General features: G+C 54.2%; 1 protein-coding gene across 2 annotated transcripts; it reads right to left on the bottom strand.

Moving 5' to 3' along the window:
• Positions 1 to 490: 490 nt before the first annotated feature.
• On the bottom strand, positions 491 to 13,011 carry PACRG (parkin coregulated). Of its 2 annotated transcripts, none has more exons than XM_061574747.1 (6): positions 12,876 to 13,011; positions 10,430 to 10,545; positions 8,183 to 8,317; positions 7,288 to 7,459; positions 1,673 to 1,822; positions 491 to 876 (listed from the first exon to the last, which is right to left on the bottom strand). In XM_061574747.1, exons 1-6 carry the CDS (start codon positions 12,982 to 12,984, stop codon positions 716 to 718), a joined length of 843 nt encoding a protein of 280 aa, XP_061430731.1. In that variant the 5' UTR covers positions 12,985 to 13,011; the 3' UTR covers positions 491 to 715. The 2 variants fall into 2 exon arrangements, with proteins under 2 accessions (XP_061430731.1, XP_061430732.1); XM_061574748.1 differs by having other exon boundaries at positions 496 to 876; positions 12,871 to 13,002.
• Between the last annotated feature and the right edge of the window lie 1,636 nt (positions 13,012 to 14,647).

Here is a 14,647-nt window from a genome sequence, read left to right on the forward strand (position 1 = left end):
AGGAGCCAATCTCATGGACCGCTCCATCTCCCCAGTGGACGTCCTCTGGCGGGCGCGTTCTATTCCGACCCCCGGTGGAACGGCCCGAGGGCAGCAGCACTCGCTACAGCTGGAGAGTTAAAGCTGCGTGCATTGTCTCTCTGCTGGAGGTGGGGGGGAAGAGTGTGTGCGAATATGACAAAGATCCCCCGTATAGCCTTCAACAGACCGTAGGGGCAAGTGCTGTGAGTCAGTAACACCTATGAAGGCCGGCACGCCACACGAGGGGGTGGGTGGAAAGCACCGCGCCCGGCCGCCTTTGCCTACCCAAAGTTTAAGGCTGAGTCAACCCAGGGGATGCCCTGCACCGGTTCAGATATTCGTCACTGGTGTTGGTGGCCGTGAACGGGAATCGAACTCGGGTGGCCGGGTTCGTGGCGCAATGCAGTGCTAACCATAGCGCCACTGCTCCTCACGCTCGCACACGTCGGTGGACATGACTCACACTGATTGAAAAACTTTATTTAAACCATCTCAGTAGAGCGGCGGGAGAGGGGGTTGGGCCAGTCGCGGGAGGCTGGGCAAGCTGAGTGGGGGGCCCGGGTAGTTGAGTGGGGGGCCGGGCTCGTTGAGGGGGGGGTGGGGGGGGGGGCGACTGGTTGAGGGGGGGGTGGGGGGGGCGACTGGTTGAGGGGGGGGGGGGGGAGAGGCCCGGCTGGTTGGGTTGGGGTCCCGGCTAGTTGAGCAGGCAGGACTCGTAGGTGGGCACCATGTACTTGATGTTGATGAAGGCATCCTCGCCGCCGTGGCGCTCCAGCGTCTCCAGCGTCTCCTCGATCAGCTCGCCCACGTTCTCGCGCTTCTGCTGGCTGTAGTCGATCTCGTCGCCAGAGTTCCCTACGGGGAGTGGTGGGGGGTGGGGTGTGGGGGAGGGGAACCGGGGAGAGCGTTACCGGAGTGGCACCTGGGGGCAGGCAGAGCTGGTAATGGTAGTGGTGGTGGTGGTAGTAGTGGTAGAGGTGGTGGTAGTGGAGGTGGTGGTAGTAGTGGTGGAGGTGGTGGTAGTTAGTGGTCATGGTGGTGGAGGTGGTGGTAGTTAGTGGTCATGGTGGTGGAGGTGGTGGTAGTTAGTGGTCGTGGTGGTGGAGGTGGTGGAGATGGCAGAAGTGGAGGTCGCCGTGGCGGTGGTGGAAGTGGTGATGGCCATGGTGGTGGCGGTGGTGGGTTTATCTTGGCTGATTGTCTCACGGTGTTCACTTCACTTGGACTCGTCGGGGACAGGCGCTGAAACGGGGTCAGGGCTGGAGAGAGGGTCACAGTCACAGTCGGAGTCATGGTTGTAGCCAGGGATAAGGTCGATCAGGGTCAGGGTTAGAGTCGTCAGGGTTAGAGACAGGAGCAGGGTCAGGGTCACGGTTGGGAGTTTCATATCCGCGCTGCACCGGAGCAACTCGGCGGTTGCTACACGCGATGCAGTAGATTCAACCTGATTACTATCTAAAACAATTTTGCAGGGTTCTAACGTTTTTTAGCGGTGAGAAAAAATGTGTGTACTGGGGCGTTGCACGTGACCGAGTTGCACGGGGCTGAGTTGCACGTGACTGAGTTGCAGCACGGGGCTGCTCGCTCGTGTGTTGGCGAGGAGTCCGGCTGGGTGATGGGGGGGGGTCGTAGGGTTCGAGTCTCCGCTCACGGTTCTTGTTCTTGAAGATGTTGAGGATGGGCAAAATCTGGCGGTAGTAGGGCACCAGCGCCTCACCCACCATGTCGGCCGACAGCACCAGGTGCTGCAGCACCTTGAGCGACGTGCACATCACCTGCGTGTTGCGCGTGTTCAGCGCATCTGGACACACGCACGAACACACACACAGACACACACACACCAACACTCCCGTGTAGCCATAGCACACACACACACACTCCCGTGTAGCCATAGTACACACACACACACTCCCGTGTAGCCATAGTGCACACACACAGACTCACGTGTAGCGATAGTACACACACACACTGACGTGTAGCCATAGCGCACACACACACTGACGTGTAGCCATAGCACACACACACTGACGTGTAGCCATAGTACACACACACACTGACGTGTAGCCATAGTACACACACACACACGTATAGCCATAGCGCACACACACACTGACGTGTAGCCATAGTACACATACACACTGACGTGTAGCCATAGCGCACACACACACTGACGTGTAGCCATAGTACACACACACACACGTATAGCCATAGCGCACACACACACTGACGTGTAGCCATAGTACACACACACACACTGCCGTGTAGCCATAGCGCACACACACATACTCCTGTGTAGCCATAGCACACACACACTCCCGTGTAGCCATAGTACACACTCACGTGTAGCCATAGTACACACACACACTGACGTGTAGCCATAGCGCACACACACACTGACGTGTAGCTATAGTACACACACACTCACCTGTAGCCATAGTACGCACACACACTGCCGTGTAGCCATAGCGCACACACACATACTCCTGTGTAGCCATATCACACACACACTCCCGTGTAGCCATAGTACACACACACACTCCCGTGTAGCCATAGTACACACACACACACTGACGTGTAGCCATAGTACACACACACACACACTGACGTGTAGCCATAGTACACACACACACTCACGTGTAGCCATAGTACACACACACACTGACGTGTAGCCATAGGTGTCTCTGGGTGCGTCTCTGGCATCTCGTCTGAGATGGTGTCTTCCAGGTGCTGAACCCCTCTGGCACAGGAGGACCTGTCCAGCGCCAGTGGTTCCATGCTGGAGGGATTCATGTTACAGTGCTTCAGCAGGTCCTTGCTGTGGTCGTTGAAGCGCTTTTTCTGTCCTCCAGCGTTTGGCTGCGCTGAGTTGGCAATAGAGAACTCGACGGAGGAGGCGGTGGTCAGACATGTGGATCACGTGGCCAAGCCAGTGGAGGTGTCATATGGCCATGCTTGCCTCAATGCAGGACGACTTGGTGTTGGTGAGGATCTCAGTATGTCGAACTTTGTCCTTCCAGGTTAGCCCGAGGATGCGCTGGAGGCATCTGATTTAGAAGGCCTCCAGGATGTTAATGTGCTGCCTATATGGGGTCAGGAGTCATGGTCGTCTGCATATTGCAGTTCAAAGATCTGTTGGGTTCTGGGCTTTGTGTGGGCTTGGAGGCGTCTTAGGTTGAGGAGATTTCCATCCAGACGGTACTGTCGCTGGATTCAGTCGATTGAGTTGAGGGAGTTGTGTGCCAGGCTTGTGATGGCAGCAAGGAGCCATGTTGAAAATGACTGGAGCCAGAACACGGCATTGCTTGACCCCGACCTCCACGTTGAAGGGCCCTGATTGAAGCCCACCAAGCACCACTCTGGCATGCATTCCTTCATGGAACTGTTTAGAATGCTTAGAAACTTGGGAGGCACCTCAAGTTTAACGGGCTGCTGCCAGAGTATCTCGCTGGTTGATGGTGTCGAATGCTTTGGTGAGGTCGATACAAGCTATGAAGAGGTCTTTGTTTTGCTCCTGGAATTTTTCCTACAGTTGCTTTTCCACATGCCGGCCTAGTACCCAGGCATTGAAGTCTCCCATGAGGAGTAGCTTGTCGGTATGTGGTGTGTTGTTAATGGCAGTGTCGAGAACTTTATAGAAGGCCTCCTTGGTGTCATTGTCTGCTTCTAGTGTAGGCGCATAGCCACTGATGAGCGTGGCAAAGCGCCCCCCATCCAAGGGAATGCGCCACGTCATCAGCCGCTCACTAATGCCAACAGGGGATTCAGTGACGCGTTGAACGATTGAGGTTTTCACAGCATGTTGGGAGCGTTAATCTTCTGGAACACCCTTCCAGGTGTAGCACCAACCTCTGTGAGAGAGTCTTCTCCATGTAAGTGGCTTTCACTGAGCGCTGCAATGTCGATGTTGTATTTCCTGAGTTCATGGGCCACGAGGGCTGTCCTTCTGTACGGTCTGTCGGTTTTTTCGTTGGAGTCCAGGAGGGTGTGGACGTTCCATGAAGCAACTTGAAGGAGTAACCCAGTCTTGGATTTCCTTGAGTTTTGGCCGCTGAATGGGATGTTCCGGTGGTAGCGGGTAACCACTCGGCGTGAGTGGAACAGACAGTTTTTAGACCACCTTTTATAGGTCCTTTCCCATCAGGGATGAGCAGTGCGGGGTTGCTCAGACATGATGGAAGCTGCCGAGGAGATACGCTGTCCCATCACTTGTCTTGGCGACCTACACGCCATCGCTGCCTACGTGCAGAGTTTGGCTAGATGCTCCCAGTCACATCCTTGACCTGCATGTTCTGCCATTCGCTGTCGCCGTAGGGCTTAATAATAAGGGGGGGGGAGGGGTTGGAGCAAGAAGCCTGCGCTGGGAGTGGAAAAAGGTGAGAGTCGGGGTGCGATAGTCCCTACGCCAACCATCTTCACTCAAGCCAAACAGACTCAGGTGGCATGAGGAACTCACTGCAACCTTCGTCTGACAAGAGCTGCAGAGGACTACCGGAGATCCGATTTGTTGAATACCACCATTGCAGGTCCCCACCACATATTTGGAGTCAGGGTTTTCTCCTCTAGCCAAAGTTTACCCACAAGGTAGTGGGGCAGTGGTTGGCAAGTTGTAGATGCCTCTGGGGACCACTGCAGCTCCGAGATCCCCTACTGGTTTGACCTGGTGTCGCGGGACACCCATTACTATGGGCTGCCAACGGGGAGGCACATTCGGAGTCTTGGTGATGGAGAGGCTCTGTACTGGCAAGGAATACTTACGCACTCGGCTTCCTGTTTCACCATGATGGCTAGCCAGCGGCAGCGTTTGAAAGCAAGGGTAGCAAAACATAGCAAGCAGAGCAGCAGGCAAGCAAGCAAGCGGGCATGCACCTCAGCTAATCGTGATTACTGCACTATGTGCATCACATCACCTTGTGATTTAGGCAACCACCAACCCACCAGCCATATTATATAGTACACACATAGTACACACACACACACACAGACTCCCGTGTAGCCATAGTACAACACACACAGTCTCCCGTGTAGCCATACAGACTGTACATACAAAGACAAAGATGCCCTGTATAGTCTGAGAAGACTGTTGGGGCAAGGCCGGCCTTCATTATCTGCCACGGTGCTCGAGGGCATGGGTGGCCAACACTGTGCCCCACCGCCTTTATCTTCCTAGTAGACTGGTTCAGATAATCGTCACATGGTAGGGATGATAATGATGGTGATGACGATTATAGTGATGGAGGCGCCGCTTACTCTTTACGGAAATGATGATGGTGACGACGAGGGTGACAACGATGATGGTCTCTCCAGTGTTGCCGCTTGTTCGAAGTGGAGAGACCAAGTACTACGAAAGCACTTGCAAATGGCAACATCATCACCTCTCGCACTTTCCTGTTTTTTCACCAGCCAGCCCAGGCCTGCCGGCATACTGGAGCTGGCTTCTCATTATTGATGGGGACGTCGAATTGAATCCAGGCCCGTTTTTCCCTTGTGGCGGCTGCGGCAAGAACGTCAATGCAAATTCTATCCAACGCAACGGTTGTCAAGCTTGGTACCATAAATGCTGCACTACTTTAGCCTACATCCCAAGTTCAAATTCCGGCTGGTTCTGCAAATATTGTACATTATCTACTCCAACAACTCCACCTTGTAAAATCACACTAGCACCACCACCTCATCCATTGCAACCACCGTTTCAACCACAACAAAACGTCCACAACAAAAACAACCTAAAAATCCTTCAACTAAACATCAACGGCATCAACAAGAAATCTCTTGAACTCAACACCTTCCTACAACAAAACTCCATTAATATAGCCGCCATCCAAGAAACAAAATTTAAATCCACTTCTCGTCCGCCCAACTTACAAAATTTCACTTTCCTCCGTCGAGACCTACCAACAGCTGGTGGCGGTCTAGCTTTCCTCATCCATAACAGCATTCAATTTGAAGAAATTTAGATCCCAATGCCTCCTTCTGATATCACCACAGAAGTCTTAAGCGTCCGTATCAAATCCCATCTAGGCCCACTTACTATAATCAATGTCTACATCCAACCAACCAGTTCTTGCCCTCCCAACTATCAGTTCAATATAAATCGACTTTTACCAAACAACGACTCAATTGTTATTGGAGATTTCAACGCCCACAACAAACTTTGGCACTCTTCCCTTTCAGACGCACGTGGCGACCTCATTGCCAATATCTTCAACGGCTCCCCCTATGGGGTACTTAATGAAAATATTCAAACCAGAGTTCCATCATCTGGCCCTTCATCCTCACCAGATATCTCAATATCGTCAGGAAACCTCCTTTCATCAATCGACTGGCAAGTCTTTACGATCCTTGGATCCGACACCTACCCATTGTGTTGACCCTCAATTATGCCAGTCCCATTTGGTGCCCAAACCTCTACTCTACAGGTTACCAAAAGCTCCAAACCGCCCAAAACCAAGCACTTATACTAGCCACATGATGCCACCTCATGGCGCCCATTGACCATCTCCACCAAAAAACCAAAGTTCTTACGATTAAAGAACACTGCAAGCTTCTCACTGATCAATATCTGGCTTCATGCCATTTGACAATGCATCCTTGCACAAAGCTACTCAAAGCCCCTGCACCTGCTAGGAAAAGTAAATCCACCTTGCTTTCCTTCAGCTCTGCCAACGTGCAATCTACTTTAAATGCTCTTCCACCAAATAGCACCACCAAATCAATTTTTAACCACTTGCACACCGCTGGCACCATGCACTGCCTGAACGCCTACACAAGCCCCCAATGTTGCGCTTGGGGGTTGGCCCCCACCCATAGCAAAAATCCCTGACCCGGGCAACTCGCACAAAACTGGCTAAACTCCATTCAGGTTACTGCTCCATGCTAGCCGATTACCAAAATCGATACAACCCAAACACCCCAAACTGCTGCCCTTTGTGCCAAGCAACGCCAAAAGACGTCTCCCATTTTCTCAGTGGCCCACAACGCGGACCAAAAATTAAATCTATTGTTCTCTGGCTAAACCCTTCCAAAGTGGCGACGCAACACCACCTATAAACGGAAAGTGCGAGGAAAACAACAACAACGATGATGGTGACGATAGTGACAATGGTGATGATGTTTGTGATGGTGACTACGATGATGATGGCGACGGAGGTGCCGCTGACTCTTAAAAGAGATGATGATGGTGACGATGATAGTGACGATGATGATGGTAATGATCGTGATGATGATGATGGTGACGACGGTGATGATGGTGATGGAGGCGCGGCTCACTCTTGACGGGGATGATGAGTTGCGGGATGACGGGGAGGACCTTGGCGGCGCCGTGCTCCAGGAGGTCGTGCACACCCTGGCGTGCAAAGAACTCGTAGGGGTGCGCCGTCTCGCAGAGGCCGTCGAAGAAGAGCGGCAGGTAGTGGTGGTAGTCCAACTTCTCAATCTCCACCTGGGGAGAGGCGCTCGCTAACTCGTCGGCTCACAGTCGTCTGCCTACTTCTCCACAGTCTGCCTACTCTTCCACCGTCTGCCTACTCCCCCACAGTCTGCCTACTCCTCCAGTCTGCCTACTCACCCACAGTTGACCCGGGTTGAGGCCAGGGTTGGTGGATCACGCAAGTGTTGTGCTGGTTCTGCCTCTTGGCGCCTCTGAGTCGCCCCCCCCCCCGCCCTCTCTCTATCTCTGGAGGAGCGAGCAGACGCCGCGTGGCGGCTGTGACTCTGCTCCACCGTTACCGTCCCAGGCATCTCCGGCAAACGGCGCTCTCCTGGTCCCCCCTCTCACCTCTCGCACCCCCTCCCCACCCCCACCGTGTCTGCGACTAGAAGCACCGCGTGCCCAGCAGTGCCACGAGGACCCCTCCTCGGCACCCTCCCCCCTTGCACTTCTCAAGCTGTGCCTCCTCCCCATCTCCGACCGAGTCCACCTCCTCCGACCGCCCACCACCAACGAGGCCAGCGGCGTGGCTAGCGGCGTGGCCACCGCCGCCTCACTGGGCCCCGATCCCCACGTGTCCCGCGCGCACGACGCGGCCTCGGCCGGCACCCGCAGCTCAACGACGACACCGAACCTCAAGTCCTCCTCCCCTTCACCGCCCACCGCTGTGCATACCCCTAACTCTGCACGTTCACGGGGGATCTGCATGCCCCCCCATCCACCCCTGCCGGTCACCTTCCACGCGATGCGGTTGCCCTTGGTGTCGTGCTCCAGGGCGATGGGGAAGTCTCCCCGCTCGTAAAACTTGCGAAACGCCGTCGGCTTGGAGGGGCGCTCGCGGAACGCGCCCGCCGACGGGGGGCCCAACACCTGGGACGAGGAGGGGGGACACGCAGGGGCGGGGGGGGGGGGGGGAGGCACGTGGAGAATGTGGTTACAGATGAACGGTACGGGGGGGGGGGGCATGGGTGCGAGTAGGGGACACGAGGGGGGGCACATTGTGTGTGCGTGTGCGCGCTCGAACAGTGCAGTGGTTGGCGCGCTGCGCTATGGACACGGCGACCCGAGTTCGATGGCCAACACCGGTGACCATTATCTGAACCGGTCATGGGCCTCTCCGAGGTTGACTCAGCCTCAAACAGATACGTGGTGTGGTGTGTGGTGCTGGCTACCCACGCCCTCGTGTGCCGTGCCAGCCTTCGTAGGAGCTCCCGAACAGCACTTGCCCCAAAAGTCGTGGTCCACAGAGACCGCCTTCCTACTAGTTCCCTGTCCTTCCCCCGCACCTCCGATTAGCACGGTTGGCTACGTACAATGCTAATGAAGTTCAGCGCACATACGAGGCTAAACCGGGGGGGGGGGGGTGTTTATTTGTGTGTTTTTAATCGATAGTGGGAGGGGTGGCTTAATGGTGTGTCCATGTAATATTGTGCATGGCCAGCTTCCACCAACTAGGACCACGATCCATACATCTCCCACAACCATCATCGTCGCAATTGTAAGATTGTCAACTCAAAATCGTACACATCAGTGGCATTAAATCATCACCACCACTACACCACCAGCAGCATTACTACCATCACCAACATCACCATTATCCCCCATTATCATAGCTAACATCACTGCTACCATCAACACCATTACCCACACTTCCCCATCACCACCATCACCACAACCAAGATTACCTACACTACCATCACCAACATCACCATCACCAAAATCACCGCTGCCATCATCACCACCACCAGCACACCACCACCATTGTCCACACTACCCCATCACCAACATCACCAGCACCATCACCACAACCAAGATTACCCACACTACCATCACCGCCACCACCACCACAGCACCACCAACGTTATTCACACAAACATCACTACTGCTAGCATCATAGCCACCATCACCACTTTACCATCAACATCACCGCTACCACCACCCTCACCAATATTACCACCACAACCCCATCACTAACATCACCACCCCTATCAACATTATCTTCACTTCCAACACCACCACCCCTCTGCCAAAATCACCACTACCATCGCCGAAACCACCATCAAGCGGATGTCACCGCCGCGACCATCACTACCAACAACATTACCCCCACAACAACATCACCAACATCGTTAGCGAGCACCTATAAGGGCCGACACGGAACATAAAGGGGATGGGTGGCCAAGACCACGCCCGACCGCCTTTGTCTCCCCAGTGGTGATGTTTACACACCTTCATCAGGTACTCATTTGAGGCTGAATCGACATAGGGGAGGCCCAGGACCGGTTCAGATAATCGTCACTGGTATTGGTTTTGTACTACTATCATGTTTGTGTGTTGTATTGTTGTTGGAACGTTCTTACCCGCCCCTACTGGGCATCTGTGAAAAAAATCTTTATAGGTCATCGGAGTCCTCCTGCAGTGTAAATACATATTCTGATCCCGGCTCGCCGGATTCGTAGCGCAGCGCGCTGACCGCTACACTACCGCTACCCCCACACCCCCATCACCAACATCACAACAACAACAACATTACCCCCACTACCAGAGCCAAATCACCGATACCAGCACCAACAACAACAACATAATCCACACCACCATCACCACCATCACCACCAAAGACTAAGATCCCCCGTATCGCCTTAGACTGTAGGGGCAAGTGCTGTTAGCGAGCACCTGTGAAGGTCGGCACGGCTTGCGATTGGGTGGGTAACCAGCACCACGCTCGGCCACCTTTGTCTCCCCAGTGGCGATGTTTACATACCGCACCAGGTACTCAATTTGAGGCTGAGTCGACCTAGGGGAGGCCCAGGACCGGTTCAGATAATCGTCACCGGTGTTGGCCGTGAGCGGGAATCGCACTCGGGCTGCCAGGTTCGTAGCGCAGCGCGCTGACCACTACACCACCACCATCACCACCACCACCATCACCACCATCATCACCACCACCATCACCAGCAGCAGCAGCCACCACGCGGATCTCACCACGGCGTTCTTCATCCTCGCCTTCACGGTGAAGCCCTGGGTCATAGCGCCATCTCCACTCCTGCCGCTGCTGCTGCTGCCTCCTCTCATCACCTCCATGGCCAGGGGCATCGCCACTGCACACACGGGGGGGGGGGGGGGGGGGGGAGATGATGGGGGAGACGTGAGGGGAGAGATGATGGGGGAGACGTGAGGGGGGAGATGATGGGGGAGACGTGAGGGGGGAGGTGATGGGGGAGACGTGAGGGGGGAGATGATGGGGGAGACGTGAGGGGGGAGATGATGGGGGAGACGTGGGGGGGTGGGGGGGAGATGATGGGGGAGACGTGAGGGGGGAGGTGATGGGGGAGACGTGAGGGGGGAGATGATGGGGGAGACGTGAGGGGGGGAGGTGAGGGGGGAGATGATGGGGGGAGACGTGAGGGGGGGAGGTGAGGGGGGAGACGTGAGGGGGGAGGTGATGGGGGAGACGTGAGGGGGGAGATTATGGGGGAGACGTGAGGGGGGGAGGTGAGGGGGGAGATGATGGGGGAGACGTGGGGGGGTGGGGGGGGAGATGATGGGGGAGACGTGAGGGGGGAGGTGATGGGGGAGACGTGAGGGGGGAGATGATGGGGGAGACGTGAGGGGGGGAGGTGAGGGGGGAGATGATGGGGGGAGACGTGAGGGGGGGAGGTGATGGGGGAGACGTGAAGGGGGAGGTGATGGGGGAGACGTGAGGGGGGAGGTGATGGGGGAGACGTGAGGGGGGAAGTGATGGGGGAGACGTGAGGGGGGAGATGATGGGGGAGACGTGAAGGGGGAGGTGATGGGGGAGACGTGAGGGGGGAGATGATGGGGGAGACGTGAGGGGGGAGATGATGGGGGAGACGTGAAGGGGGAGGTGATGGGGGAGACGTGAGGGGGGAGATGATGGGGGAGACGTGAGGGGGGAGATGATGGGGGAGACGTGAGGGGGGAGATGATGGGGGAGACGTGGGGGGGTGGGGGGGGAGATGATGGGGGAGACGTGAGGGGGGAGGTGATGGGGGAGACGTGAGGGGGGAGATGATGGGGGAGACGTGAGGGGGGGAGGTGAGGGGGGAGATGATGGGGGGAGACGTGAGGGGGGGAGGTGATGGGGGAGACGTGAAGGGGGAGGTGATGGGGGAGACGTGAGGGGGGAGGTGATGGGGGAGACGTGAGGGGGGAAGTGATGGGGGAGACGTGAGTGGGGAGATGATGGGGGAGACGTGAAGGGGGAGGTGATGGGGGAGACGTGAGGGGGGAGATGATGGGGGAGACGTGAGGGGGGAGATGATGGGGGAGACGTGAAGGGGGGAGATGATGGGGGAGACGTGAGGGGGGAGATGATGGGGGAGACGTGAGGGGGGAGATGATGGGGGAGACGTGAGGGGGGAGGTGATGGGGGAGACGTGAGGGGGGAGATGATGGGGGAGACGTGAGGGGGGAGATGATGGGGGAGACGTGAAGGGGGAGGTGATGGGGGAGACGTGAGGGGGGAGATGATGGGGGAGACGTGAGGGGGGGAGATGATGGGGGAGACGTGAGGGGGGAGATGATGGGGGAGACGTGAAGGGGGAGGTGATGGGGGAGACGTGAGGGGGGAGATGATGGGGGAGACGTGAGGGGGGGAGGTGAGGGGGGAGATGATGGGGGGAGACGTGAGGGGGGGAGGTGATGGGGGAGACGTGAAGGGGGAGGTGATGGGGGAGACGTGAGGGAGGGAGATTCATTATACAAGGAGGCGATGGGGGGGGGGTGTCAGAAGGGAGATGTAAGAGAGATGTAAGGGTACCACACGGGAGATGTAAGAGAGATGATGTAATGGAGATGTAAGAGAGATGATGTAAGAGAGATGTAAGATAGATGGTGTAAGGGAGATGTAAGAGAGATGATGTAAGAGAGATGTAAGAGAGATGTAAGGGAGATGTAAGAGAGATGATGTAAGGGAGATGTAAGAGAGATGATGTAAGAGAGATGTAAGAGAGATGGTGTAAGGGAGATGTAAGGGAGATGTAAGAGAGATGTAAGAGAGATGGTATAAGGGAGATGTAAGGGAGATGTAAGAGAGATGGTGTAAGGGAGATGTAAGAGAGATGATGTAAGAGAGATGTAAGAGAGATGTAAGGGAGATGGTGTAAGGGAGATGTAAGAGAGATGGTGTAAGATAGATGTAAGAGAGATGATGTAAGAGAGATGTAAGAGAGATGGTGTAAGGGAGATGTAAGAGAGATGGTGTAAGGGAGATGTAAGAGAGATGTAAGAGAGATGTAAGAGAGATGATGTAAGAGAGATGTAAGAGAGATGATGTAAGAGAGATGTAAGAGAGATGTAAGAGAGATGGTGTAAGGGAGATGTAAGAGAGATGATGTAAGAGAGATGTAAGAGAGATGGTGTAAGGGAGATGTAAGGGAGATGTAAGGGAGGTGCAAGGGTACCACACGGGAGATGGAGTCGAGACGCTGCGTTGCGGCAGAGAAGCGAGCGGCGCCGTTGGAGCGGCGTCGTCTCCACGGCTCCAGTTTGTCAACACCGGTTGCCATGGCGACCATCGCCACCTTGGCAACGGGGCCACGTCACCCCCCCCCCACCAAACTCCCCCCTCCACCAGCCCCCAGCCCCACTGACCCCGCCCCTCCCACCAATCGCCTCCACTCATCCACCGCTAATTGCCTATTAATTCCATCCGAATTCCATCGGAATTGCATTTTAATTGAAAACGACCACCGCTGCGGGTGCCCCCCGGGTGCCGTTGTCGCGCGCAGAGCAAACAACCCCTCGAAGGCAAAGGCCCCCCGGGTAGCCTTCGCAGACCGCTGGGGGCAAGTGCTTGCTGCGAGTAGCAGTGGACAGAGCAAGCGCCCATGACATCCGGCCGGCACTGCGGCGGCGCACGAGCGTTGTGGGCGGGCCAGCACCGTGGCCCGGCCGTCTTTGTCTCCCCAGTGTCGATATTTACTGCACCCCCCACCCAGCCGCCAGGCACATCAAGGAGGCATTGGTGCTGCCCGGGCACGGAGCGCTGCTTCCCCACGTGTCCCCCTCCTATCTTCATTATCTCTTAGACTTTCATCTGCATTATCTCTTAGAGATGTATCGTCATTAACTCTTACAAATGTATCTTCATTATCTCTTAGACTCGTATCTGCATTATCTCTTAGAGATGTATCGTCATTAACTCTTACAAATGTATATTCATTATCTCTTAGACTCGTATCTGCATTATCTCTTAGAGATGTATCGTCATTAACTCTTACAAATGTATATTCATTATCTCTTAGACTCGTATCTGCATTATCTCTTAGAGATGTATCGTCATTAACTCTTACAAATGTATATTCATTATCTCTTAGACTCGTATCTGCATTATCTCTTAGATATGTATCGTCATTAACTCTTACAAATGTATATTCATTATCTCTTAGAAATGTATTTGCATTATCTCTTAGACTTTAATCTTCATTATCTCTTAGAGATGTATCGTCATTAACTCTTACAAATGTATCTTTATTATCTCTTAGACTTTAATCTTCATTATCTCTTAGACTCGTATCTGCATTATCTCTTTGACTCGTATCTTCATTATCTCTTAGAAATGCATCTTTATTATATCTTAGAAATGCATCTTATCTCTTAGAGATGTATCTTCATTATTTCTTAGAGATGTATCTTTATTATATCTTAGAGGTGTATCTTCATTATCTCTTAGGGGCCGTCCATAAATGACGTCACGCACCTAGGGAGGGGGGAGTCAGACATTTGTGACGATGTGTGACGGGGGGGGGTGTTTGAGAAATGTGACGTCACATCAAAATGCACAACTTTAAATAAATATAGACAACACGTTCTACTTAATTAAATAGACTTTTTCATAAATTATTTTCCTACACATTAAATACGCACTACAATGACAATAGTTTAAAACGATTTGAAGCATGTTTTATTTTCAAAATGGAAATATGGTTCTGGTGACAAGAGAACAGGCGGGAGTGGTTAAGGAGGGGTGTGGGGTAGTGATGGTGGTAGTGATGGGGGTAGTGATAGGGGTAGCAGTGGTGACAGTGGTAGTGATAGGAGTAGTGATAGTGGTTGGGGTAGTGATAGTGATAGGGTAGTGATAGTGGTTGGGGTAGTGATAGTGGTTGGGGTAGTGATGGGGGTAGTGATAGGGGTAGTGACAGGGGTAGTGATAGGGGTAGTGACAGGGGTAGTGAT

The sequence above is a fragment of the Lethenteron reissneri genome, chromosome 56, assembly GCF_015708825.2.
Source record: "Lethenteron reissneri isolate LAM-NWPU_2019-01 chromosome 56, ASM1570882v1, whole genome shotgun sequence".
Lineage (NCBI taxonomy): Eukaryota > Metazoa > Chordata > Hyperoartia > Petromyzontiformes > Petromyzontidae > Lethenteron > Lethenteron reissneri.